Source organism: Daphnia pulex, chromosome 12 (genome assembly GCF_021134715.1).
Source record: "Daphnia pulex isolate KAP4 chromosome 12, ASM2113471v1".
In the NCBI taxonomy this organism is placed as follows: domain Eukaryota; kingdom Metazoa; phylum Arthropoda; class Branchiopoda; order Diplostraca; family Daphniidae; genus Daphnia; species Daphnia pulex.
This window is the reverse complement of record NC_060028.1, coordinates 170,958-198,635: the sequence shown is the minus strand read 5'-3', so window position 1 is coordinate 198,635 and position 27,678 is coordinate 170,958. Positions and strand designations below refer to the sequence as shown.

The following is a 27,678-nucleotide window of genomic DNA, read 5'->3' as shown; positions in this document are numbered from 1 at the left end:
AACTTGAAGATGAATAAGTTATTGAATTTCATCATCACAACACGCTGTAGCAAATGACTCGCCTAGTGGTCCAATCCTAAAGGAAGAATGGAAAGGTTAGATTTCTTATTCCTTTTATTTGATGTGGCCGGAGAGCTCTGACATTTCAGGTTCATTTTTATTCTCAACATCCGTCAATTTCTCCAGGATTTTTGCTTGGTATTTTTAGCTTGATCTCCGTGGCCCTTTTGGTTGTTTGCTGCCGTTGAAAGGTGACATGACGACTACTTTCCGAAAACCGTAAATGTTTTGAGAAATTTGTGCTTGTGCTTGTGATTGACGTTCTGCACAAAAGCGATTGATAAGATGGGCAGCTGACGATTGGAGTAAGATCAATCAGAGTTTGAATGTTTCCAATATTCCTTTTTTATTCGTTCGTTTCCGACTCGACTCGACGGCCGCACTTGTGTTGGGTTTTATACAGGAAAATCATTTATTTTACGTTTATTATTTGGAACAGTCTATTTTCATCTGGGTGTTGATAGTGTTGGACAAAGGTCGCAACAGCGATTCAAAGGCCTTTATTTCGCAAGCGCTACTTGATTTCATGGCTTGATTCAAGATAATTATTTTCAAGTGCGTATAGTCAACAACTTTATCTCCCCCTTTATAACGTTCAGTATTTTGTCGACGGTTTTATTTTCCAGATTCGACAGGGGACAGCCGATTCCAAGGGATTTGTGCCGTCCTTGGCGGATTGGATGTTGGGGTTGGCTCCTTTTTCTAACAGGTGACGGGCGGTCGTCGCGTTTCATCCAATAATCGACCAATCGTCAATCACTCCAATCGACAATCGTCCAACCAAGCGGAAATGAGATGGCGCAGGTAAGAGATTTTGTGTCTTCCCGTCACTGGCTAAATCTAATACGACTTACTTTTTGGCTTTTTTTTTTTTTTTTAGGGGGAAGAAGTGGAAATAGTATTGCTTCAGTTGTTTATACAATCAGTAACGCGAATGGGTTACTGGCTCTGCCAAAGGTAACACACCCTGACCGCCATGTCCTTCATTACCGCATGTTGTTTAAACAGCCGTTGTTTTTGAAGTAGTGTAGGTGTATGTGGATACAGTTGACCTGGATGTGGACACGTCAGTACAACTAGCTGGGCAATGGAATCAATTTCTATCGAGGTCAATTAGATCAAACACACGCGCACCTGGCATCAGGTGTCTGGCTATTAATGAGCAAATATATGATTCCCGCCATTTTGGAGAACCTGTTGAAGCAACTGGACTCCGGCCGACCGGATAAAAAGAGGACCGCCCAGTGATGCAGAGACAGGATTCAACGAGGGCTGCGCATCGACTCGGCACGGACAGCCTTTTTCTCTCCGCAATCCAGTCCAGCAGGTAATATTCTTCGCCTTAAGTTTGACTTGATTTTATCGTATTATTGATTGGTTTTCGTTTGTTTCTGATTTGATTCCAAGTTGACGAATAGGATGATGTCGAAGAAATCGGGTGCGAGGGTTATGCTGGCCTTGGTTTGGTCGTGTTGCTGGATGATGCAAGTCATCACGGGGACTCCAGTCGGGACACCCGAGGAAATGGATCGAGCTTTCGGAGCCCCTTTAACCGCGGCAGAACTTGCGTGCGTCCCAACATTTGGCAAATCAGGTAGTATATCGTTTTCTACTTGCTTTATCCTTTTAATATTCAATTGTTTCATTTGTTTTGATGGTTTACTTTAGCACCCGAAGACTTCCCCATGTCCGAGGGAAATGATATCGTCATGTTTCCCAATAAGAACGCTTACGTCAATCAAAAATGGCCCAAAGCAAATGCAATTCCATACGTCATCGACTCGTCATTTGGTAAGGCCTCGAATCTTTTTTTTTGTTTTCATTTCGTTTTATGAATCCAAATTTGTTTTATGCACTCGTGTTTGAATCAGATGCCAAGGCCCGATGCGCCATCGGTTACGCCATGACGCAGTACCACAAGAATACCTGCATCCGCTTTGTCCCGCGAACGAAGCAAACGGACTACATCAAAATCAACAAACTCGATACCACAGCGTACGTATAAGCTTCGCCTGAATCGTTTATTAGTTATTGACCAAGTTCTAAATGTTGGTTTGACACTTTTCAACAGTTTTAGTTGCTATTCATCGGGACTCGGTTTCTACAAAGGTGGAGGAGCACATGATGTCACTTTATCGCCCAGCTGTTACCAGTATCAAGCGGGAACCATCATGCACGAATTGATGCATCGCGTCGGCTTCCATCACGAGCACACTCGACCCGATCGTGACAAATACGTCGAGATTCTTTGGGATAAAATCGAAGCAGGTCAGTCCAATTCATTGAATTCCGTATAATTATGCAATAAGTGACGGGATAATAATTGGATGGCATCAATTTTACTTCGTTTCTTTTCAATCTTAGGATGGAAGGCGCAGTACGCCATTGCGCAAGGATCCAGCCTCCTCCTCACTTACGACTATGGTCAGTTTGAAATTGAGATTCGTATCTTCTTCGTCCACGTTTGTTTAATTTGATGTTTCTGATCACGCAGGTTCCGTGATGCACTATGGGCTGGGTCAGGAAATGAAGGCTAAATTAAGCACGAATGGGGTTGTAATTGGACAGCGAAAAGGTTTGAGTACGGTAGGTCGAAATACGAAAGCGATTTCCAACTTGCAACTAGGAGACATTTGACGTTGAGGACTTGCAAGATCACGTTTAACTAAAATAAAAATGTTTGTCTCGTTTTCTTGTTGAACAGTTGGATATCAACAAACTCAAAAAGATGTACTGCCCATCGGCGGGAAAGCGCTAAGTTCTGAAACACCGTGTGTGTATCCAGTTCCACTATTACTGCAACGATATTGCCCGTTATTCTTGTACAACACAGAACTCTGGCATTTATGTTGGGCACTTTCTTTAATATTTAGGTGGCGGATATTTTCTTTTTGTTGCTAAATTCACGTATAATTAATATACTTGAACAACAAGGCTTATTTTTTTCTAGTTTAAAACTTAAAATTTGAACATCAACATGTCGGCGGCTAAGTGTTCGAGTTTACAAAAATGCCTCAAGATGTGACATGCTATAATAGATTGAACTCGTGACTATTATTTTTAGCTGGATCGAGTCCCTTTAAATTAATTTTGTTTTTTCTTTTACCTTTATATGTTCATTTTTTGTGACGGAGAGTGCAGGTATGTTTTATGATGGCGTGAAGATGCTGTTCATTGCGGTATTTCTTTTGTGATCCATGTTCCAATGGCCTTTTTTTGATGGATTGTGTCGATTCCGGCTCGGTTTTCGTCAATTAACAGTCACCTGATTTCGTGTCCAATTTAACTGAATTCGATCCCGGTTAAAGAGAGTTAACTTTGAAGTAAATATTACCACGACATAGTTTTGCAGAGTTCCTGGACCTGAGGATCAAATGTGTGGCCGTTTCTTCATCTCGTATGCGGGGCCATATAACTGGATCGCAACTTCCGACGACACAGTTGGTGGCCGTGGAACTCGTGGCGATGGATCCGTGGCGGTTTTATTGAATTTGGGTAACTACACATTTTTCGTCAATTCGCTTTTAAAATTTCACATTTGTGTTGCGTCCAGTCCGTTCTAGTCTGCTAGCAGTCCAAATTAGCTTATCGTGAATATCTCCAGGTATATTTGATTTGATTCTATCATGATGGGAGAAGTGTCGACGTTTGTTCCCAATCCCTAACATTTGTAAAATCTCTCAGAATTAAAAATTGACTTGACTGTGGTAACACTTCAATTGAAAAAGGAATTTCACTCAAAATAGGAAAAGGTTTTTACTAACCATTTTTGAGTGTTGACAAATGTAAATGCCAAACGAATAATTGTGTGATTGTCGGAGACTAGAAGTCTGCGCCTGTAGGTAACCGATTTATGTCGACTACTGTCACACCTGTCGTATTTTTTTTTTTCGAGCAGTAACTTAAAATCGCAATCATTTATTTGCCACACGCAAAGTCGCAAACCCATGATAAACGGGAGGGTGGTGCGGGGTGGGGGATGAATCTACGCTGAGTTGAGCTAATTAATTATCAGAGCGGAAAACAGCAGACGCGTGCGTCATTTGCCCCTGTTTTTGTTTTGTTTTTTTTTTAGGTCATAGACGAAGCGGATTTCTCGCCAGAAAAACCTGCGAGAACTTTGGCCTCGACTCCGATCCGGCTGGTCCTCATTGAAACATCTGCATCCGTTTTCAACGAAACTTTTTAAAACGAGGGCAGAGTTGATGACGTGAATGGGCACCCCAGACCTTTTGGATTCTACCCTGTGCAATGATAAAGGACAGTGTGAATCAGGGGGTTCAATCCTGGCCAGCATAAATTGGAACACAGGTGCTCTATGCAGACCTGATGGTGGGCGCGATTGGGTTGGCAATTCCTATTGGAATTGGCCACGTTCATATCAACGTGGCACGATAGATCCCGACTAGTTGCTCCTGTTTCTAACGTCCCTCCCTTTTTCCCGCCGTTTGAATCGATAGGAAAACTGACGGCGAGGGTATAAAAGACGTTCCCATTCGTCGTTGGATTCACAAACCTCACAATCGCCTAAATAGAAAATGAAGTTGTTTCCGATTGTCTTCCTTTTGGCAGTCGTCTGTTTGGCCGTCGCTGCTGCCCAGGTAAGTTGTTTTGACTATTTCTCGTTTGAGTTTCAATCATTATTAACCTCTCTTTGACTACAAATATCTATACGTACTTCTATGCCCGTCTATGTATACAAAACAGGAGGCCCCACAACCCAAACCTAAACCCCCCAGACCCCCTACTACAACGACAACAACCACGACCACGTCCACTGTGAGAACGACAACAACTCCTGTCACGACGACAACAGTCCAGCCAATAAAAACAAGGAAACCCAAGAAAACCACCGCGACAACAACGACCACCAGCCAACCAACAACCACCACAACAGCAACAACATCGCCGAGACGTACTACCACAGTCAACCCAGCAACGACCACGACTACCGCCCCACGTCGTACCGTCACCTGCACTGCGTTAGCTCTCACCGAAATATCTGAATCACGTAAATCAATTGTCGTCAAATAATCAATCACGCCCGATATTGTGACAGCCATTTCACTTTCTCAATTTTCGATTGGTCGCACAGCTTGTGGGACTTGTACTTTGCTGACGCCAACCAGTGGGACTATCCAGTCTCTCAACTTCCCCAACGACTACGGAGTGTACAATTCCAGTGATACGTTCATCAACTGCCTTTACACGATCAAGGCCCCGCCGCGCAGGAAAATTCAACTGACATTCACCGCGTTCGTCGTGGAAAACAAATTTGATCTCATCAATGTAAGTTGATTCTCAATCTTTTGGTTTGAAAAGTGTGATTTATGTTTGGTATCTTTTCAAGGTTTATGACGGAATATTTCCGTCCGGGACGATTCTAGCTGCAAATCTCACCGGTTATTCCCTCCCCTCTGCTCCGTTTACTACTGTCGAGACCAACCAAATGTCGGTCGTTTTCGATACGGATAGAAATAATGCCGGTCTACCGTTTCGTTTGAGGCCCGCCAAATGGCAGGCGACATTCAAGGTAGTGCCCTAATCCAAACAGCGCAACTTCATTCACGGCTGTCGGCCTCTGTCCGATTATTATTAAAAATCCCCGCGCCTTTTGACAAATGTTTTTATGTGACTTAATGACTTTGTACTTTGTAGCTATGGAAGAATAATTTAAGTTAAGAAATATAATCTCATTCGTCTGTCAAAAAACTGGCCGCATCATCAATTTTACTGCTGGAACTGGAAGCCTGAAAACAGAGAAAGAAAAATAAACAAAATGGGAAATGTCAATGTGCGAAATGGCCAAACAAATAGAAATATCTGGCAATGTCTAAGCAGACGAATGGTTAAAACGCAGAATACAAAATGGAATTATTTACCTGCATATCAGAGTCTGAGAAACTGCCCCGGCAACTTTTAACTCCTCAAAGTCTTCATTAAAGAAAAGAGAGAAGTTACACAGAAAAGAGGGAAGTTAGACAGCACGTATTCAAATGAAACTGTTGAGACAAAAGTTTTTGCAAGCATAACAATTTTGTCAAAATCTATTATTGCAGATTTGCCATCCCTTCTCCTGAAGAGCCACAGGGACTCGTTCAGTTTCAAAAATTGTAACTGGTGAAATAGAGTAGGGTTTGGATCCTAGGTCCTTTATTGTTCAGTTTTCACGCAATGACATTACTACTATAATCTATATGAATTGCTGAAGTGAAGAGAACCTTTCTTAATTTTAGGATTTTTAAAGTTCCAAACGTTGTGAAATTTTAGAGATGAAACTTCAAGTCATTCACAATTAGCTGCTGTCAACTAAAATGGCTGTTTATTTAGTACCCAGTTGGTAATGTCACATCACTGTACTAGTCACTACTTCAGATTTGTGAGCATTTATTTTGTGAGGTAACCATTTAATGATTTGACATTTTCCAGATATCAGGATCTGCCATTCACTTGAAGAGTGTATTTTGGTCTACATCCAGCCCCACTGGCCAACAGTGAAGTCAACCCGCTAAAAAATGTACGTACAGTAGCAGTACCTCAAAATTCATGAATAATTTCTAAACATTAACGACATAGTCCTTTTGAAATCACAACTTGTTTGATACTAGTATAGTCATCACTTAAACATATTAAAATTCTATTGATGTGCATTGATGCGTACCCAATATCGTTCAGGTCGCCGTGAATAACGTGCTGGACGCGCAGCTGGACGTTTGAGAATCTAGGTAAATCAATGTTTTCATCTATTGGCTTCTTAAATTTCACATCTGTGTTGTATTGATATCGTCAAGTGGACCCGACCCCTATTATTTGCAAGGCCTTGTATAATAACAAATTAACTTAACTTTAGATCCATTGCAATTGAAAATGGAATTTCACAATTAAAGGGGAAAAGATTTACTTACCATTTTCACCGTTGTGAACAAATAAGTGGGACAAAATTATTTGTTTGCGCCTGAAGCCGACCGATATCTGTCGACTACTGTCACACCTGTCGTTTTTTTTTTCTTGTTTTCGACAAACCAATGAAATAAGGGAGGGTGGTGGGGGGAATGAATCTACGCTGAGATGAGTAAATTATTTATCAGAGCGGAAAACAGCAGACGCGTGCGTCATTTGCCCTGTTTGTTTTTCTAGAAATATCTGAAAAAATGCTTCGGCATCGACATTTTGCCAACAGGGATCCGGGTCTGTTTTGTGGCCTGGATTCCGGTCCGTTCATCGAGTCCTCATTCAAACATCTGCATCCGTTTTCAACGAATCTTTTTAAAACGAGGGCAAAGTTGATGACGTGAATGGGCACCCCAGACCTTTTGGATTCTACCCTGTGCAATGATAAAGGACAGTACGAAGCCCGGGTCTTATCTTGGTTGGCATAAATTGGAACACAGATGCTCTATTACGCACCTGATGACGGGGGTCCCTTCACCGCCAAGTTTTTCGGTTACATGTCGCTAAATATCGATACAGAAAAATGGAGCCGGCGGGTGTATAAAAGACGACCCATTTCGTTGTTGGATTCATAACCCCCCCCCCCCCCCCCCCCCATATCTTCTTGATAGAAAATGAAGTTCTTTCCAATTCTCTTCCTTGCAGTTGTCGTCTTCCTGGCTGTCGCTGCGGTAAGTTGTTTGACTATTTCTTCTTTTAGTTGAAAACTGTTTTGTGGCTCCTAATTTTAACCTAACCCAGCCCTGTAATTTAATATAATTTTGCGCACTGTTATTTTATGTGGGGCGAAACAGGAGGCCCAAACAACCAAGAAACCAACAGCTTCGACGACGACCACCAAGAAACCTGCGAGGACAACGACATTGATGGGTAAACCTGCAACAATAAAGACAACTGTTAAACCAACTACCACAAGAACATCCAAGACAACGACCACCAAGCCCGTCACCTCGAAGACAACCGTCAAATCCTCTACTAGTACCACAGTAAGAACGACGGCCAAACCAACAACTGGCAAAACAACAACGTCAGTCAAAACAACGACATCCTTTAAGCCGAGGACAACAACAAAGACAACAACAAGGGCAACAACAACCAGAACTACATCGACGACGTTAGTACCGCCCACCACCGCTAGAACAACAGCTGCGCCAACCACTTCCACGGTTACCAACAACTCCAGAACAGTTTCTCATTCAGTTTTTCAATTCTTTTTTGAACAGGGTCGAACAGATACAACGGCCGCTAGTTCATCTGTCACGACGACAACAGCAGCAGAGACAACAACAACTCCTTCGCCGGTTCTCTTTGATTGTTTTGTTTCTGATCCAGGTAACATCATGAAATTCTAGTTGAAACTTGGATGCTCAAATGTTTAGTGAATCGAAATTTGACTCGTTGAATCCATACGCATGGAACCGGCCGTCTCTACAAATCCATTGCGGGAGCGAAGCGTGCGGAAATATGTGCGGCAACGTGACGTCAACGACTACCGGTGTCGTCCAGTCTCCCGACTTTCCCGGCAACTACGAGAATTATAACAAGAAATGTTATGTCATCATTACCGCGCCGGCAGGTTGGATGATCCAATTGAAATTCACCGACTTCAATGTGGAAACCAACGTCTGCTCTGTTTACGTAAGGAAAAGAAATCAAATTTCAATACTACTCGCTGATCCAAATTTGTTTGCACTTGTCAGGTTGCCGATTATGTAACGTACCTATTGCCTCCGACATCCGGCAACACAATTCCTGCCCTAGTACCCGCAACCACCGGCAGCATGGAAATCGGCTATGAATTTTCTGCCAGTAGTAAAACCAACACCATGACATCTGGTCAACGATGGCAGGCGAATTTTTCTGTGACGGTAAATTTCATTCCTGTGATGTTAAATTTTTAAGTTTCTAACGCTCCCAATTTCTGACTTTGACAGAGCCAAGGGAGTTCTTGTTCTGTCCAGGATCCATTAGGTAACGCCCATTCATTTTCGTAAACGGTAAACGTCTGAGGAACGAAACTTTTCTTGTTGTCAAATGAATCTTCTGTGCGGACGAAAAGCCTGTGGCAATATGTGTGGTGACGGGACGTCCATCGGCACCGGTGTTGTCCAGTCTCCCAACTTCCCTGCCGACTACGGGAATAAGGACAGGTATTGTGCTGTCACCATTGTCGTGCCAGCAGGAAAGCAAATCCGGTTGGAATTCACCACCTTCAATTTGGACGATAACTATGGTTTTATTGATGTAAGTATTCATTGATTCCAATCGATGGCATTTCTTTTCAATGCAAAGCCCATTATTACTGTACTTTATATTATATTTATCACATAACTTGTTGTTGGAATTCTCAGGTTGCCGACACAGGCTCGCTTTATTTGTCTGGGGCAACCGGAAGTTTAACTCCTGCAGTAGTCACCACAACATCCAACATCGTGTACATATTTTTTTCGTCCCATGCCAGTAGTGCATTCAGCGTCAGCACCTCAATATATAATTGGCGAGCAACTTACACTGCTATAACGGTATGATGGGGCTTCACATCAATTAATGGCATTTTTGCTTTAGTCGCCGTTATTTCATTTTCTTTATTTTTGAGCAGGAAGATACGACAGGCCTAGGCCTAGGCCTACATCTACCATAACGGAAATGAGCAACTGCAACGAAGATAAAATTATTGGCTTTTTAAAATAAATGTCATTGAGTTCATCAACAATTCAAAAATAGAATTTTGTGATTAAAGAACGTAATTAGATGATGTTGTTGTTTGTAGTGCAACCTTTATAATCTCTTTTGCAGTTGTGTAATTAGGCAGTTCCGAGGACGTCAGAGACATTATAAGTTGACTTGTTGTTTTTTGTGATCGCGCGGGATCTGCTGCTCATCGCTGAATTTTTCGAGTCACATGTGGGGTTTCGATTCACTTGACGGAATTGGAACCTTTTGTCACATGAACACTTTTTAACGAGCATTAAATAACATTTATTAGTCACTATAACAGCCTTTAGTAGGACTAATATCATAATAAGGACAACAACTATCAAGACAACTTCCAGTCCGAGCACCACAACATCAATAAAGCCATCGACTGTTTATTGAACCAACCACTAAACCAACAGCAACAACGAAGAAAACAACTGCTGGGACCACGACGGGTATCCCGTCGAAAACCAGCCCGAAATCCAGCAACACCTTATTGAGCTCATCCGCAACAACCAAGGCTTTGATAACGACAAGAACTACGTCGACATCAGTACCTAGAACAATCATTGCCTTACCTTCTACACAAAACAACAAGAGTCTCCACCATGACCAGCAAAGAACAGACGTCAACATCAACTGCACCGACTTCATCCACAGTTAGCACAGCTCAGAATATCTTGAACTTTAAATTGAGTTTCTCATTCATTTCTCAACTCTTTTTTTAAAACAAGGTAAAACGGAGACAACATCGACATTTGCATCAGCCACTAGATCACCTGACAGGCTGACAATGTCTTGGATGCTCAAAATGTCCAAGTGAATCGAAATTTGGCTATGTTTAATCTGGAACTGACCGTTCCTACAAATCATTTGCGGGTGTCAAGGTGAAATTTTTTGGAAATTTGTGCACTTGTGTGACATTAACGGGAGGTGTTGTCCAGTCTGCCAACTTCCCCGGCGACTACAGCAATTATAACAAGAGCTGCCAAGTTTAACCAGAGCGCAGTCAGACTCAATATCGTACAGGTGGAATGGCAACTTCCGACTAAGGTGGTGGCCGTGGAATAACCCGTGCTGGACCCGTAACGATTTTGGAATATAGGTACATTACATTTTTCGTCTATTTGCTTTTAAAAATTTCACGTCTGTGTTGCGTTGAGTCCGTTCTACAGCCGAGCAATCCTAAATTAGGTTATCGTGAATATCTTCGCCAGGTATATATTTGATTTGATTCATTAATTATTATGAAGAGAGAAGAGCCAAAATTTACCATTATAAATTCAAATGCGGTAAGGTCGCATCATAGTTTTAAAAAAATGAACTAAACTTTATATTATAAATTTCAATTGAACACAGAATTTTACCCAAAAAGGAAACAGATTTCGACTTGCCATTTTCGAATGTGTGTTGAGAAATCAATGCGACAAAATGATTCGATTGTAGTAGAAGACTAGAAGTGCGCTCCTGTAGCCGCCGACCGATTTGTGTCGACTACTCTCGCAGTTGTCATTCGTTTTATTCGAGTAGTAACTTAAACGCAAACAGTTAGTTGCCACACGCAACTTACTGACATGACTAAGCAATGGCTAACGAGAGGGTGGTGGTGGGGTGGTGAATCTACGCTGCGACGAGCTCATTGATTGCCCGAGCGGAAAACAGACGCGTGCGTCATTTTTTCACCAGCAATGTAAAGCCGATTTCTATAGAAGAAAAACAACTGCGAGAGCGGCACACTTGTGGATTATTTTCCCTGTTGGACGACAAAGGGAATAGAGAATCAGCACGGGGCTTATCCTGGCCGGCCAGCAACAGAGAAACGCAGATGCACAATGCAGACCTCATCATGTTTTTGGGTGTAGTCTGTCGTTTTGGATAGGAAAACTGGCGGCAGGCGCATAAATGACGACCCATTTCGTCGTTGGATTCATAACCCTTCGAATCGCCTGTCGAAAATGAAGTCCTTTCCTATTTTCTTCCTTTTGGCTGTCGCCGCTACTGGGGTAAGTTGTTTCACATTTCTCCGTTTGAGTTTCAATATTTAATCTCTTGCGCACGCCCATCTACTTAACAGGAGGCCCTTGGCGAAATTTGCAATTCCCGGAAGACGCCAACAAAAATGATAGCGAGAAGAACCTGGCCCAGTCAAATTGCCACGACGACGGCCAAATCGACAACCGTAAACCCATCGACGACGACAGCACCAACTACAACTACAACTACTGCCACAACTACAACCACCATGGCAACAACAACAACTCCTTTGCCGATTCTTTTCAATTGCTCCGTTTCTGATCCAGCAGGTAATGAACTTGAATCGATTGCCCTAACAAACTTGATGTTGAAATAACCGAATGAATCGAAATTTTCTCTCGTTTAAATGAACTACAAATCTGCCCGACAAATCCATTGGCGGGAGCGAAGCTTGCGGAACTATGTGCACCAATCTGACGTCTGGTGGAGGTGTTGTCCAGTCTCCCGACTTCCCAGGCGACTACGGGAATGATTCCAGGGTTTGCAAAATCGTCATAACCGCGCCAGCAGGTTGGATGATCCAATTGAACTTTACCACCTTCAATTTGGAGACTGACGTCGGCTATGTTGGTGTAAGGAATTATCGAATTTCAGCGTTCGATTTAGTGATCCAAATTTGATTTGACATTTTCAGATTACCGGTGATCTAACGTATCTATTCTTTGGGGCAACCGGAAACACAATTCCTGCAGTGCCCTCAACAACAACTAACATGATGTCCATTGGCTTTCAATGTTCCGCCAGTAGTAAACCCAGCAACGCCGTATACAATTGGCAGGCGACTTTTTCAGTGACGGTAAAATTCCATTTTTCATCTCAACAATTCCTTGCGATATTTTTCTTGTTTCTTACGTTTCCGCATTTTCTTACTTTGACAGAGCGAAGGAAATTCTTGTTCTGCCACTGATTCAGGTAAAATCCATTCATTCGTTAAAACAATTTGAAATCTAAATTGTAAACGGTAAAAATGTCTAACAAGGAACGAAATTTCTATTTTCTCTACATATGTCACGTGAATCTACGCGTGTGTCGATTTCATTTGCGGACGACAAGCCTGCGGGAATATGTGCACCAACGTGACGTCAGCGGGCACTGGTGTTGTCCAGTCTCCCGACTTCCCGGGCGACTACGGGAGCAAGAGCAAGATTTGTAAAGTCATCATTATCGTGCCAGCAGGAAAGCGAATCCAATTGACATTCACCACCTTCAATTTGGAGACTGGCAAAGGTTCCATTAAAGTAAGTAAGGTTTTCATCATTTCAATACAAAGCTCATTTGTACTGTGCTTGATGTTTCTATTGAGATTTATCATTTTATTTTCGCCATATTCGGTGGAATGATCGCATAACTTTTTGTTTGACTTTTCAGGGTAACGACAGAATCACGACTTATTTGGACAGTGTAACCGGAAGTACAATTCCTGACGTAGTCACCACAACATCCAACGTGATGCTTTTGCAGTTTATTTCCAGTCGCAGTACTAAACCCAATACCGCCATTTATAATTGGCAGGCGACTTACACTGCTGTGTAACGGTATGGCATCTCACAGCATCATATAATTTAAAATGTTGAATTCAAACGACGTTTCCATTGTCTTTCTTCTTGAACAGGTATAGACGCAACCACATCTCGGCTCACTATTACAAGAAAGAAAAACAACAAAAACAAAGATAAAATAGCCGATTAAAATTTTTTTTTTACTTTTCTTTAACTCGCTGTATTTTATCAACACACAGCGCAGTGATTTCAAATGAATTTCAACTATATTATTATTATCAACAATTGGCAAACAAATAAATTGATTTACTCCCCAAAAGATCAATTGTGTCAATTAACCTTGTCGTTTATAAGTTGCCCTTCCTTCTTTGCCGTTGTTGCGTCAATAGAGACGCCTGAAACAATAAGAGTTGACGACGTCAAGTTTCCTGCAGGATCTGCTGCCCATGAGTAGTCGGTGAAATGACTATTAACGACGTAACGATTCATGTATACGTGGGATTTCGATTCGCACGTTGATTTCGGACCGAAATCAAAACCATTGTCTCATCAGCATTTGATCAAAAGATAACGAGAAATCACGAGTATATTATACATGAATCATTAATAACATTTTCTGTTGATCTTCGTGTTATTAGAGTTGCTGGCAAGAGCAAGAAGGTCTCTGTCAGAATCGAACGTCCTGTCTATTTGAGTGGGAGCTAATGGAGAGAAATTCTTTTGTTTTTCAAGTTTAAGACGGAACATTTCTTTTGAAATTCAGAAATATCACCACAGTAACCAAAAAGCGGCGGGCGATCTTCACTGCAATGGCAAATAATTATGGTGCGCATGGAAAAGGGATATTAAGCTATCTTAAAAGCGAAATTTAATTACTATTAGTAAGATATGTTTCAGTCAAAGTGTATGTTGCTCAAGCCTGAAAAAGAGCTAGGAAAATAATTTCGATCAGAAAAAACCAGAAAAAACTACTTCTCAACAAATTTGTTTGAAATCTGGCAACAAGGAAGAAGAGCTGACTAATCTTGTACATCAAAATCAAAATGGATCGGACTGTCGGCGAACACTGCGTTTAAACTTTTTATTCGTAAAGTAAACCTTAATTTGAGAAAAATGAATACCAAATATCAAAAGGTTCATTATGTTAGAATTAATTGTCGTTTGAATCTCTGGCCCTGGATCACCATTGAATTGTAAATTCAAAATATCTGATTTCAGTAAGTGAGATAAACCACACCCCTTACCAGTCAATTATACTTTGCTTATTCTGTTTTGTTTCGTCTAGACGAAGAAAAAGTTTGAGGGCCACACTCGAAAGTCGAAACAACTGGAAATACTGGATTGGTTATTTCCACTTTCAGGTTTCCAACTTTGTTGAACAGCATTTTCTCTCTTCCCCGCTAGTCAGTCAATGGTGATTTAATATTTGTTCCCTATATACTGTTTCAATGCTAACAGTTTATTCATAAACTAGCATTGCAAATTTTCATATTTTTAGGTAGAAGTTATAAAAAATATTAGTAAAACATCGAACCAAAACATCCTTTAACAGTTGAACACCAACTTAAATCGGTTGTCCAAAGTCAGTGACAGTGGCGTACATGAATTGTGTGTAAGTTTATTTTAATTTATTTCACTATTTGAAATTTTAGAGAGAAGGCGATGGGACGGCGTTACTCCACGGACCGGATTTGAATTTCCAATAAAATTTACCGAAACCGTCCAGCTCCAAAAACGAACAGATGGGAAAAATGTTCAACGTCCTCGTCGAAACATCTGCAACAACTTCGTCTGTTCAACGGCATCACAAAGGCCCTGCAGTTGCACATCAACCCAGGCGGGCAGAAATAATATCGTTACAGAAAAAGCATCTTCCTGTGGCTGTGGCCTTGGTAAGTTGTTTGACATGTCTTCTTTTATTTGAAATCTGTTTCATGTCTCTTATTTGTATTTCTAAATAATATGGTCCATTAATATTTCATGATGCACGAAACAGGAGGCCCAAACAACCAAGAAACCAACAACTTTGACGACGACAACCAAGACAACTGCGAGGACATCGTTAACCCAACAACATTCAAGACACCGCTAAACCAACTACCACAACATCATCCAAGACAACGCCCACCAAGCCCTTCACCTCGAAGACAACCACCAAACCCTCCAGCAGTACCTCCTTTAAGAACGTCGTCCACTTAACCCTGCCACGACAAAGCCGCCGAACACATCAACGACAACAACCGCAAGCCAACTCTGAGCAGCAAATTGGCAAAACAACATCTGCCGGGACCACGTCGGCCATCTCGGCGACAATGAGCACAAAGTCCAGCAGCACCTTGAACTCGACATCAACAACTGAACAACAACAACCAGAATGGAGTAAGTTAGTCCCGCCCACCACCGCCAGGACAACAGCTGCGCCAACCACTTCCACGGTTACCAACAGCTCAGATTAATAGTTTCTCATTCAGTTTTTCAATTCTTTTTTAAAACAGGGTCAAACGGGCGCATTAACATCGACATTATGATCGGGCACTAGATCATTGGAAATAGACCTTTAATGCTGCAAGAGAGGATGACATGCATTTCGTCCTGTACTTAAATAAGGGATGTGTAGAAATAGCTCATTATTATCCTCTGATAGCCGGAACTTGAAGACCCTTCATTCTCGCCAATAGAGCAGCCACAGGTGAATTTTATTTCTTTGTTGGAAATGTTTGAATCATGCCAGTAAAGGTTTTCCAAATAATTTCAACACGAATCGAATGAAAAGGACAATTATATGAGCAACGACCACCGTAAACATATTGGAAGCCCTTTTTCTTTTAAAATGACTTTGAATTTCTTGACGCTATGCTTCTCTATTGTGTGAATCGTCTAAAACCTTAATGTGACACTTTTATTTCTAAAAATCAGTTTTTCATCCCAGGGAACCATTCAGCCTTTCGACAAGTTCAACCAGAGCGCAGCCACGAAAGTGGGTACTTTCGTTCTACTGGAATCGCAACTTCCGACTAAAGTGGTGGCCGTGGAACCCGTGCTGGACGCGCAGCTTGACGTTTTATAGAGTCCGGGTAATTACATTTTTCAGACTATTTGCTTTTTGAATTTCACGTCTGCGACGCGTCGAATGATTCCTATCTGAACAATCATAATTACCGTATTGTGGATATTGGCAGGTTTTTTATTTGATTTATTATCTCATAGGATTTATTCATTATCAATTGAAACAATAACTGTTGGCTCTTCTTCTATTAAGAAGTGCCAACATTTGTTCCCGATCCCCACTACTTATAAGATCGCTTGTATTTAAAAATTGACTTGACTATGGCAACATTTTAATTGAAAACGGAATTTTACCTAAAAATTGGATAAGGTTTTTGCTAACCATTTTCAAGTGTTGACAAACAAATGCGAAAAAAATAGTTCCGATTGTCGAAGACTAGAAGCGTGCGCCTGTAACCGACCGATTTATGTCGACTACTGCCACACCTGTCGTTGGTTTTTTCGAGCAGTAACTAGTGAAAGAAACCAGTTAGTTGTTACACGCAATGTGCTGCCGGCAAACCAATGATAAACGAAAGGGTGGTGGTGGTGGGGATGAATCTACGTGGTAGAGATGAGTTAATTAATTATTAGAGCGGAAAACAGACGCGTGAGTCATTTGCCCCCCCCCCCTTTTTTTTCCTAAAAAAAAATCCTAGAACCGCTTTGGGATCAACATTTTCCTGGGTCTGTTTGCGGCACAGATCCGGTTCGTCCATCGAGTCCTCATTCAAACATCTGAGCATCCATAATTTTCAAAAGGGTCTTCTTTAAAAAGATGGCAAGTCGTCGAATTGCATGAGTTACAAATATTTAGGTTAAAGATGCTGGTGTATATTTGCGTCGGTGTTGTTACAACATACTTAATAATTAATACCTTCATAGAGTGTGGTGGGATTCCTGCTGTCGTGCTGACTTCAACTTTAGAACCCAGTGAGTTTATCTTTGGTTTCCACCCAGTTCATGCGCGCACATTCATTTAAATGGAACTGTCAAAACCGTTTAAAGAATGTTCACTCGAGATGTGTCTGTTAACTATTATTCCTCGTTGTTGTGCCACTCTGACGCCTGAGTGAACGATTCCTTTGTTTTTGACCCTTTGTATTCCCATTTTCCCGACTGATTTCAAGTCAGATTTATGGCAGACCATCGAATATTTAATAATCGAATATTACCATCGAATATTTATTCTTTATTTCGTCGATGGACACAGGTTTTATCGACGATGCAACATTTGGCTGAGAACTGGATGGAGAAAATGCTTGGAAAATTCTTGTTCCAGCTGTTTGCCGATGCAGGGATGGAACAGGTGACACTACACCAGGTAGGAACCAAATCAAGACACATTTAGTAGTATTGCGCGATTGCATGCAGGATAGATTGAGTTTAAAGGTGGCCCGAGGCGACCATCTATGTCAATTCGGGACATGTTTATTAGCTATTCTCCGCAACTACATTTATTAGTCCATCAGCGAATTGTTAAAAGAGACCACCACTCTCGTGTCCAAGTAGATCCCGTTGGAAAGTAATTTGTGATATTTGAGTATTATTTCTTCTTTCCTTTCGAATTATTTCCCTATTCCGGCTGAAAGTGCGGTCTTTTGGTTTGGCCATCCTCGTGATCCACTGCGTGTCTAGTAGGGGGGGGGGGCCTATAGATCTGTAATTCTGTCTGTTTTTCAATTGAGACGTGGTTTTAAATGCCTTGCTTCTTTTATGGCTTTAATTTTTATCGCGACAGCATCGGACGTTTTCATTTGTGGTAGCGATATGCAGATGTTATTTTCGTTGGCTGATGATCGCCTGATCGGCGAAGAACAGATGGGCGACCTCTTTTTCACTTAGAAATGATGTCCCAAGGGGTCCGCAACTCAAATCGGCCAAAAGAGAAAATGATGTAAAATCAAGAGAATTCAGCAAGTACATTTCTTTGGTTTGGTTTATTATTTTGGTTTTTGCGTGTGTGTAACAACATTTCCAAGTAAAAATGAATGAAAATAATTGGGAGAAAAAGTAAAAAAGTAAACGTCATGACAGAGTAAAAATGATATAATTGAGGAATAATAAAAGATGAAGTATGTAAGATCACGTATTTGAAAAGGAAACGTTTACTGTGAAATGAGATTTGATCATTTGAGTTGCGATCCGTTGGACCCCGTTGTCTTCCATTTTTTTCCCAAGGAAGAAATTGACGCATTTTTACGTTGTAATCTTGGTTGTAAATTGATCCGAAAACTCAAGTGCAGTACATAAGTGTTTTTAAGACCTTCTCTGCATGATGTATTTTTCCTTTGCCAGCACTAGTCGTTTAATTGCTCTTCAAAAGGAAAAGATGGCAGTTTTTTAAATAACAGGTTATCGAACGAAATTTATTCATGTTGGATTGGTTCAGTACGTTCGACTGTCTCGCCGATTAAATCATTTTCGCTTTCTAGTCCATTTATATAATCATAGCTGACAAGTGACACGATGTATTTTTCGATTATCTCGGTCAGTTGGGAGAAAGTTGGCCTCTCTTTCGGATCTATGTGCCAACATTGTTTCATAATATCCCCCAACAAATTTGGTGAATATTCCGGTTTTTCCATCCGGTGTCCATTTTGAATTTCTGTTACAAGCGCCCAACCATTTTCCATTCCTGGAAAATGAAGTGAAATTAGCCAACGATTGTCACTCATTTTTGTGGCAATTTCAATTGACTCAATTCTCACCTGGATACGGAACTTTGCCGAGGGAAAATATTTCCCACAAGACCACCCCGTAGGACCAGACATCCGATTGGCTGGAAAATATTTTATCCGTCAGGGACTCGATGGCCATCCACTTTATTGGCATTAATTCCTATCAATCATTAAAACGTAAAATTAGTAATTATGAAAAGATTTATTGCCTTATGTACCTCTCCCGTTTTCTGGTAATCGTAATCCTTCATTTGCCTGGCCATTCCGAAATCGGCCACTTTGACGATTCCGTGATCGGCCAAAAGGACATTGCGGGCGGCCAAATCGCCGTGCAGAACCTATTAGGGGACAGGACATTTAGATAAAATAATTGCGTTTAACAGGAACTTGCGTCTTTCACCTTTTTGCTGGCCAAGAATTCCATGCCTCGAGTAATTTGCAATGACCAGGAAATCAAGTCGCTCGTTTTGATTATTTGATTGGCAGTTGCGTTCGATTCTTCTGCGTTATTACTGGCCTGTTTTGATTCGGGAGCCTGATTCTCAACATGATTTTCCGCCCCTTCAACTTTTTAAACGACAAAAGTCATGTGAATGTGACGCGGAAGTAAATGAATTTCAGTGTAAACTCACGTCCCGGATCTTCCGAGGGATCTTCGTTGTCGACAACAGACAGCGGATGCTCGGTAAAATCATGTGAAACCGAGCGACTTATAATATAGAGAAAGGAGTAGAATAGTAATAAGTGACGACTGACGATTGTTGTTCACTGTTTCATCCATAATTATTACTTAGCTGATGGTGTGTTGATTTCCACCGTTTCGTCCCCAGGTAACAAATCACCTAATGCGGTCAACTGGTTGATGAATTTGTCCCGGTGTTCAATTAAAAAAGATTTTAAATTGCCGAATCGGCAAAAGTCGATGATGACCAGAATTTCTTCTGCAAGTGACACAAACAAATTTTTTTAATTCATTTTAATTTTTGTTCATCTTTTAAATGCCGGTAATTTTACCTTTGACGAGGGTTTTGGTACAGGCCCCCATTAAATTGACTACATTCAAGTGCGAACCCAAATAAATCATAATTTTTAATTCCCTTATGAGAGCGTCCAATGCGTCGTTTGACTTGGACGTCGGTTTAATCATTTTAACAGCCACTGTTGTAACAGTTTCCTCCAAGTATTTGATGCCCACAGCTTCACCTTTGACAACTCGACCGAAACAACCGGATCCCAGTTCTTTACCTTAAAATTTAATTTTTAATTATTTTCGTCGTTAAGTAAATGTCTGAAATGTTGGCGAACAACAAACCGAGTCTGAGTCGTTTCCTTGGGAATTCCCATTTCTTATCGTAGGGCAGGAATTCCGTTTGATATTCCATCGGCACGTCCGGGTCGATTCTATTCGGATCCCCATTTAGCCTTTTTTCGAGTTGTTTTTCTACATTTTTCTTTTAAATTATTTGAGTTTAATGGCGACGAAGTGTATCTTAATTCTTATTAGTAGTTAATTTCTTAATTAGTATCTGTAAAAATCTTTTACTTTGTCGAGATAAATTTTAATTCCGATCCCCACTGCTACTGCAAGTAATCCGATTAAAGATGCAGATATGATGATGATGGAGTTTGTATCTTTTTCGTCCTTTTCGGAACCGAAGTTGTTTGCTTCTTTTTCGAAGGAGGGGATGACTGTGAAGTTTCTGTGTCTCTGCTCTCCTTTGCTGTTTTTCCATCGACATTCGTAGGTTCCCCTCTCCGTTTCTTTTCCTTGCAGTTGCACAATAGAAGCGGTTTCGTTTTCGTAGACCGAGTCGGAGTGTGTCATGCCATCCTGGATGTTGGAATAGGAATACCAATTTAATTGACAACCTGAAAACACCGTTGAGAGTAATTAAAGATTTCACCTTGAGCCAATGAATGGCAACATATTGCGATAATCGATTGCAGGTTAAATTTTGGCCGACTCCTTTTTCCAGGATAATTGAATTAGACAATGGTTTGTTGTCTATTTCTATTAAAGGAAAAGAAATCCGTTACTTTTGTTAAAAAAGAATGCAATTTGAATACTTATATTAGTTTAATTTATCAAATGTGCACCTTTAATTGTGAAAGAAATTTCTTTGACTGTCGAATTGTCGCCGCCGTACGCGCATTTGAATTTCGTGTATGGAATATTTAGGGTAACGTTGATCAAGTGCAATTTTCTTTTGTAAAATCCGTCTGGCGTCTCTTCAATTTCGTTTCGAATATCTGCGACGATAGGTGTGATTTGCAATTAGAAGCATTGTAAGAATTAAGGACAATTTTCTTATAGTATGTATAGTGTTACATGCCTGCGTTTGGTTTCTTAAATTTTTTTTTACATAACTCGTGCCATTTCGCATTCCCATTTTCGTAATAGAACCATGTCGGTAGATGTTGGACTTGACTTTCTTTGGGCCTAAGGTACGAGAATAATGAGAAAGAAGTGCAGATTAAAGTGACGTTTGATCCTTCCACTGGATCATCAGGTGCTCCCAATCTCTCAACTTCGATTCCTAGTTGCATAATCGCGTTCAATTTTGACAAGTTTTATACGAGAGTAATGTCACTATTTTTATTGCCTGATACAATAATAAAAAACCCATCCACGTCGATAGCGTCGATCCGATCCACTGGGAAGATTCTGCGAATCATCTCTTCTTTATCGGTATCGTTGTGTTGAATGTTAACGGGTTTTCCGTTGACAAAGGGCAAATGGCCGAAAATATAATAAATTCCCGAGTCGAAAATGGTTGGATTCTTCAACGTCAATCCATTTCTAGGATTGAACGACCATCTCGAGTTTTTGTTTGAGGAATTCCAGATCTTGTAAAACGACAACATTTTCACAAGTTTATTCGTGGGTTATTACGTGTTTTCTTTCATGTCATGATTTCGAAATACCTCGATGTCGTGATATTCCCGTTTCGCAACCCTTACTTCCTTGAAAATTGAAATGCTGACGTTCGGATGAGTTGTAATGAAAGAGATGGTGCGAGTATTGTCTCTGTTTAGTTGTTTTTTTGCCCACTGATTGGCCAAAGTATTTGCATATGTTCGAAAAATTAAATATCTGGTACCTGAATGCGAACAAACAAATTGTAACAGCGAGTCGTATAATGCAATAAGCTTCTAATAAACGCTAATCCGTAATAAAAAAATAACCCACTGGCGACGTAAACGAATCGGCCTCGACCCAGCAAACGAACCGGTCCTTCGCATCGGTAATTGCCCGTGTCCTCGGGTTTTAGGTTGATTAAAGTCATCTTCGAAAACTCGTGCGTTTTATTGCCAAAAGTTTTAATGTTCAGTCGATTTTCTATTGTTTGTTGAGTTCTGTCTTTTGAATGCCATCCCGCTTCCTCCTAAATAAAACACGGTAACGAGTGAAGACAATCAAAATCAAATAGTTAATATCGAGATCATTTATATCACCTCGGATAGTGGAAGATTCCATTTTATTTTCCCTTCTAAATGTTTTGTAAATTGATCTAAATCATCGTCGATGCAAGTGAGTGTTAAGGTTGAGCCTTGTTCATTGACTTGCTCGTCCTTTTCGACTTCGGGGAGTATTCGCAATTGTCGTCTATTAGCATCAGTTTGAACGATGTGAATGGCCCAAAAAGAAAACCAAACTCCAAGCATAAGCGCCCGTCTCGTTGAATAAATGTCGCACATGGTCAACTTAATGCTGGGAATTGCAGCCCCACCGTGTCCAAACGCGAAACACAAATTTCAATTGTTGAATAGTTTCAATTGAAAACGACGAGCAATTATTCAATTTCTATTTCGGGTCAGGAAATTAGCGTCAAATGTTTCATTCGCGAACGTCCACAGCGCACTAGAGTTATCCCCTTTTGCTTGAACGCTCTCGGCTAGTGAACAAAGGCAGTGGCTCAGACATATATATTTAGAAACATTTAAGGTGGAATTTCCATGGCGACATGCTGAAATCAGGAAACGAGAAGTGGTTTCGAGATTGCAACCCAGTCTCCCACAGGTTCTCTTTTCACGACTGACGGAAATGGGTTACATTGAAATCGACAGAATATTTCGACAAAGAATCGTACACTTGGTTTGCAGTAATGATAATTGGAACCATGACAACCACGGCTGAATTTCAAACCCTTAATCAAATGATCACTTATTTAAAAAAAAAAATACGAGGAGTAATCAAATAACATTTAGGCCTACTATTAGTTACCTTCATGTTAGAATCTGGCAAGGGCAGGCAGGTCTTTGTAAGAATCAACATTTCATCTCCATTTTAGTGGAAGCTGATGCAGAGAACTTTTATGTTAACAAAATGCAATTTCAATTAAAAAAATTAAAACTCCTTTAAATTTATAGCATTGTTGTCGTTAGCGACATTACGACGACAACGACGGCCAAACCTACAACCGACAGCGCCAACTACAACCACCATGGCTCCAACAACAACTCCTCTACCGATTCTTTTTAGTTGCATCCTTCCTGATCCAGCAGGTAATGAACATTATTCGATGGCCTTACAAAATTGATGTAGAAATGACCGAGTGAATTCAAATTACTTTTGTTTCTATTAAATCACGAATATGACCGTCTTTAGTCTCTACAAATCCATTGCGGTAGTCGTCGGGAGAAAAGCGTGATGCGGAACTGGCACCAATGTGACATCAGGGGGAGGTGTCGTCCAGTCTCGCAACTTTCCCGTCCGGAGACTACGGCAATGATTCCACATTTTGCCAAGTCACCATAATCACGCCAGTATAGGAAAGAGAATCCAATTGAAATTCGCCACCTTCATTGTGGAGACTGACAAAGCCTATGTTCAGGTAAGGAAAATAAATTGAATTTCAACAGTACTATTCGATGCAGCGATCCAAATTAGTTTGACTTGTCAGGTTGCCGATGGTGTCTAGGGACTCTATTGTTTTCAACAGCCGGAAACACAATTCCTGCCGCAGTGCCCGTAACAACCAACGTTATGTCCATCGGCTTTCAATCCCAATACATTTGGCAGGCGACTTTTTCTGTGACGGTAAAATTTCATTTTTCATCAACTATTCCTGTGATTTTTTTCTTAATTCAAACGCTCAACATTTTCTTACCTTGACAGAGCCAAGGGAGTTCTTGTTCCATGTTGTATCTATCAGGTAACGCCTATTCATTCGATGAAATCATTTGAAATCCATTTTGTAAACGGGGAAAAATTTTAAGAAAACGAAATTTTACTTTTATTTTATTGTCAGTCAAATTAATCTACGCGTCTGTGGATTGCATGCGACATTCATGGTGCAATTTTCATACAAAAGTGGACCAGCTCCATTCGTCGTACCAAAGAGTATGATGACAGCTGATAATTTTTTTTTTTTTTATAACAGAGTGAGGAAATGTGTGCACCAATGTGACGTCAGCGGGCACTGGTGTTGTCTAGTATCCAAACTTCCCCGGAGACTATTGCAAATTCTAACAAATGCGTTGCCGTCATGGTCGTGCCAGCAAGAAAGCGAATCCAATTGAAATTCACCACCTTCAATTTGGAGACTAACCCAAGCCTTTGTTTATGTAAGCAATGAATCGATTTGAATCGATGGGATTTCATTAAAGGCTAAACCCCCCCATTGATAATGTACTCTATTGTTTTATACTAATAGTTATACTAGTATTTCAGTATTCGGTGATGGAATGATTATTTAACTTATTGTTTTTACTTCTCAGGTTGATGAAGGATACACGTCTTTATTGCTCTGTTCAACCGGAAGTACAGCTCCTGCATAGTCACCTCAACTAGCAACACAATGTATTTGCCTTTTTATATACCACCGGTAGCAGTATGAAACCCAATAATTGGCAGGCGACTCACACGTTGTTGCGTGACGGTCCAAATTTCACATCACAAATCCTATTTTCATTGCAAACGGGCACCGTTTTCATTTTCTTTCATCCTGAGCATGCAGGAAAATACAACTATTGCAACAGTACAATATCTACAACAGAAAAAGGAACAACAGTTAAGATAAAGTCACAGTATAAAATAACTTGTTTTCCTTCTTTATCAAGGTGCATTTTGACAGAATCAATTATCACTTGAATCTCTAACCCTTTGGATTTTTAGAATTATATTTATTATCCGTTATATAACTACCGCATGTTGTTATAACAGCCGTTGTTTTTTAAGTAGTGTAGGTGCATGTGGATACAGGTGTACCTGGATGTGGACACGTCAGTACAACTAGCTGGGCAATGGAATCAATTTGTACCGAGTTCAATTATAGATCCAACACATGCGCACCTGCTGGCAATGTGGCATCAGGTGTTGGCTATTAATGAGCAAATATATTTTGATTCCCTCCATTTTGTAGAACCTGTTGAAGTTGTACTGGACTCCGGCCGACCGGATAAAAAAGGGGACCGGCCAGTGATACAGAGACAGGATTCAACGAGAGCTGCGCATCGACTCGGCACGGACAACCTTTTTCTCTCCGCAATCCAGTCCAGTAGGTAATATTCTTCTCCTAAAGTTTAGACTAGATTTGTCACCGTTGTCTCTTTTAATCGGCTTTCATTTGTTTCTGATTTGATTTTGACGAGAGAAGTTATTGACGACGAGAATGATGTCGAAGAAATCGGGTGCGAGGTCGGTTATGCTGGCCTTGGTTTGGTCGTGTTGCTGGACGATCCAAGTCATCACGGGGACTCCAGTCGGAACACCTGAAATGGATCGAGATTGCGGATTGCCCTTGACCGAGGCAGAACTTGCATGCGTTCCAACATTTGGCAAAGCAGGTAGTATATCGTTTTCGACTTAATTTTGATGCCTCTACTTCTAATATTGAATGGTTTCATTTTAATTTGGATCGTTTACTTTAGCACCCGATGACTTCCCCACGTCCGAGGGAGATGACATCGTCAGTCTACCGAATCTACCCAATAAGAACGCTTTCGTTGATAGAAAATGGCCCAATGCTAGCGCAATTCCATACGTCATCGACTCGGCATTTGGTATGACGCCCCTCATTTTGTCCATGTCGCTTTTTCATTGAATCAAAATTTGTTTTATGCAATCGTAATTATTCAATCAGATGCCAAGGCGCGATGCGCCATCGGTTACGCCATGACGCAGTACCACAAGATTTCCTGCATCCGGTTCGTCCCGCGAACGATCCAGTCGGACTACATCAAAATCAACAAATTCGATACCACAGAGTACGTATACGCTTTGCCAGAATCGTTAATTAGTTGTTGACCGATTCGTTAATTGTGGTTTGACACTTTCAACAGTTTAAGTTGCTCCTCAACAGGACTCGGTTTCTATAAAGGTTTAGGAGCACACCACATCACTTTGTCGCCCAGCTGTTACCAGTATCAAGCGGGCACCATCATACACGAGTTGATGCATCGTATCGGCTTCGCCCACGAACACAATCGACCCGATCGTGACACATACGTCGAGATTCTTTGGGATAAAATTATTGAAAAAGGTTAGTCCGATTCATTGACTTTCGCAGACTTCCGCTAAGTGTCTAATAAGTGACGAGGGAATAACTTGGTGGCCATGTTCTTTCGTTTCTTTTCAATCAGACCGGAGGCAGTACGCCATTACGCAAGGATCCAGCCTTATCTATAGATACGACTATGGTCAGTTTGAAAATTGATATTCCTTTTCTCTTTTGTGAACTTTTGTTTAATTTGTTTGTGTTTTTTATGCCGCAGGTTCCGTGATGCATTATCCGCTGGGTATTAAAATGACGACGAAATTAAACACCAATGGGGCTGTCATTGGACAGCGAGATGGTTTAAGTAAGGTAGGTTCAAATGAATACAATTGCAAAACTTGCAACTCGACTTTTGACGTGCAAGAATTCCAAGATCACGTTTATCAAACAAAAATTAATTGTCTCGTTTTTTTCCATGCTCAACAGAATGATATCATCAAACTCGCACTACTGTACTGCCTAAGGGGGTGAAAACGCTAACTTTTGAAACGCACCAAGTGTTGCAGTTCAACCATTCCTCGCTGCAACGATTCCCCGTTACTCTTCAACAAGATGTAATTCTGGCGTTTAATTTTGACACTTTGTTTAATATTTGGGTGGAGGTTATTTTAATTTTATTCCTTTCACCTAATAAATCTGATGATTTACAGCTATTTTATTATCAATTTGCAAAAACAAATAAATTGATTGAGTCCCTAGCGGAGCAATTGTGTCATCCTTGTCGTTTATAAGTTCCCCCTTCCTTCTTTGCCGTTGTTGCGTCATTGGACGCCCACAGACAAGTCATCGTGTTGTTATGCGTTTGTGTGCTGCTCATATGAGTGGAGTTCATTATTAAAAATCATTGAATTCGACTTAAATGACCAGCGACTTGTGTTTTCTGGCAGCCAAAAATGAGACTTCCGGACTGTCACATTTGCTGGGGACTCTAAACTCACTCGGCCAAAATTCTAGTCCAAATTCAACCTGTCGACCTACTCCTTTTGCGATCCTGCTCGGTCGTGAACCTCCCGAGAGAACCGACAAAACTGAATTTTCAAATAAATTGAAATTCACCGCTGAAGACACGGGCGTGTTGCCGCAAATGTTTCGAATTAATTAATGGCGAATTTATTCTCACCAGATTCTCACAATCAAAAACAAATTTTAAAAACTGTAAACCGGAAATTAAAATGTCACATTTATTTTTATATCTGGCAACACAAGCAGACG

The 27,678-nt window shown here is 40.8% G+C and overlaps 5 protein-coding genes and 2 long non-coding RNA genes across 14 annotated transcripts; 6 read left to right on the top strand and 1 right to left on the bottom strand.

Annotated features, from left to right (window-relative positions):
• Positions 1-1,131: 1,131 nt before the first annotated feature.
• On the top strand, positions 1,132-27,164 carry LOC124208907 (astacin-like metalloendopeptidase). 2 transcript variants are annotated; one of them, XM_046606772.1, is made up of 8 exons: positions 1,132-1,387; positions 1,468-1,654; positions 1,729-1,851; positions 26,053-26,176; positions 26,252-26,451; positions 26,552-26,608; positions 26,684-26,775; positions 26,893-27,164. In XM_046606772.1, the coding sequence occupies exons 2-8, from the start codon at positions 1,480-1,482 to the stop codon at positions 26,935-26,937; spliced, it is 816 nt and encodes a 271-aa protein (XP_046462728.1). In that variant the 5' UTR covers positions 1,132-1,387; positions 1,468-1,479; the 3' UTR covers positions 26,938-27,164. The 2 variants fall into 2 exon arrangements, with proteins under 2 accessions (XP_046462728.1, XP_046462727.1); XM_046606771.1 differs by lacking the exons at positions 26,053-26,176; positions 26,252-26,451; positions 26,552-26,608; positions 26,684-26,775; positions 26,893-27,164 and adding exons at positions 1,932-2,055; positions 2,132-2,328; positions 2,425-2,484; positions 2,555-2,646; positions 2,765-2,994 and having other exon boundaries at positions 1,231-1,387.
• LOC124208908 (cell wall protein DAN4-like) lies at positions 3,136-5,767 on the top strand. Its single transcript, XM_046606773.1, has 5 exons — positions 3,136-3,555; positions 4,136-4,661; positions 4,768-5,071; positions 5,156-5,349; positions 5,411-5,767. The coding sequence occupies exons 2-5, from the start codon at positions 4,599-4,601 to the stop codon at positions 5,603-5,605; spliced, it is 756 nt and encodes a 251-aa protein (XP_046462729.1). The 5' UTR covers positions 3,136-3,555; positions 4,136-4,598; the 3' UTR covers positions 5,606-5,767.
• LOC124208905 (CUB and sushi domain-containing protein 2-like) lies at positions 5,991-9,753 on the top strand. 4 transcript variants are annotated; one of them, XM_046606766.1, is made up of 13 exons: positions 5,991-6,190; positions 6,297-6,400; positions 6,490-6,577; positions 6,736-6,785; positions 7,623-7,682; positions 7,806-8,177; positions 8,235-8,343; positions 8,465-8,649; positions 8,712-8,879; positions 8,946-8,982; positions 9,071-9,255; positions 9,363-9,533; positions 9,611-9,753. In XM_046606766.1, the coding sequence occupies exons 5-13, from the start codon at positions 7,626-7,628 to the stop codon at positions 9,650-9,652; spliced, it is 1,326 nt and encodes a 441-aa protein (XP_046462722.1). In that variant the 5' UTR covers positions 5,991-6,190; positions 6,297-6,400; positions 6,490-6,577; positions 6,736-6,785; positions 7,623-7,625; the 3' UTR covers positions 9,653-9,753. The 4 variants fall into 4 exon arrangements, with proteins under 4 accessions (XP_046462722.1, XP_046462723.1, XP_046462724.1 ...); XM_046606767.1 differs by having other exon boundaries at positions 5,991-6,208; XM_046606768.1 differs by having other exon boundaries at positions 5,991-6,400; positions 7,657-7,682.
• LOC124208906 (blastula protease 10-like) lies at positions 11,125-13,555 on the top strand. Its single transcript, XM_046606770.1, has 8 exons — positions 11,125-11,711; positions 11,783-12,011; positions 12,133-12,314; positions 12,377-12,538; positions 12,621-12,654; positions 12,796-12,980; positions 13,111-13,277; positions 13,355-13,555. The coding sequence occupies exons 1-7, from the start codon at positions 11,664-11,666 to the stop codon at positions 13,273-13,275; spliced, it is 1,005 nt and encodes a 334-aa protein (XP_046462726.1). The 5' UTR covers positions 11,125-11,663; the 3' UTR covers positions 13,276-13,277; positions 13,355-13,555.
• On the top strand, positions 14,281-15,105 carry LOC124208911. The gene is made up of 3 exons (XR_006880700.1): positions 14,281-14,458; positions 14,527-14,655; positions 14,894-15,105. It is a non-coding gene; the product is annotated as an uncharacterized LOC124208911 (long non-coding RNA).
• Positions 15,255-25,465, top strand: LOC124208910. 4 transcript variants are annotated; one of them, XR_006880699.1, is made up of 11 exons: positions 15,255-15,676; positions 15,737-15,930; positions 16,158-16,315; positions 17,500-17,610; positions 23,339-23,473; positions 23,577-23,802; positions 23,872-24,008; positions 24,087-24,123; positions 24,352-24,535; positions 24,689-24,980; positions 25,152-25,465. It is a non-coding gene; the product is annotated as an uncharacterized LOC124208910 (long non-coding RNA). The 4 variants fall into 4 exon arrangements; XR_006880698.1 differs by having other exon boundaries at positions 15,255-15,620; positions 24,689-25,465; XR_006880697.1 differs by having other exon boundaries at positions 16,171-16,315; positions 24,689-25,465.
• On the bottom strand, positions 18,208-22,844 carry LOC124208904 (fibroblast growth factor receptor 4-like). The gene is made up of 14 exons (XM_046606764.1): positions 22,424-22,844; positions 22,158-22,353; positions 21,893-22,068; positions 21,065-21,814; positions 20,872-20,978; positions 20,511-20,798; positions 20,280-20,418; positions 19,982-20,212; positions 19,758-19,908; positions 19,600-19,676; positions 19,368-19,534; positions 19,186-19,305; positions 18,998-19,127; positions 18,208-18,924 (listed from the first exon to the last, which is right to left on the bottom strand). The coding sequence occupies exons 6-14, from the start codon at positions 20,790-20,792 to the stop codon at positions 18,656-18,658; spliced, it is 1,566 nt and encodes a 521-aa protein (XP_046462720.1). The 5' UTR covers positions 20,793-20,798; positions 20,872-20,978; positions 21,065-21,814; positions 21,893-22,068; positions 22,158-22,353; positions 22,424-22,844; the 3' UTR covers positions 18,208-18,655.
• Positions 27,165-27,678: the final 514 nt, after the last annotated feature.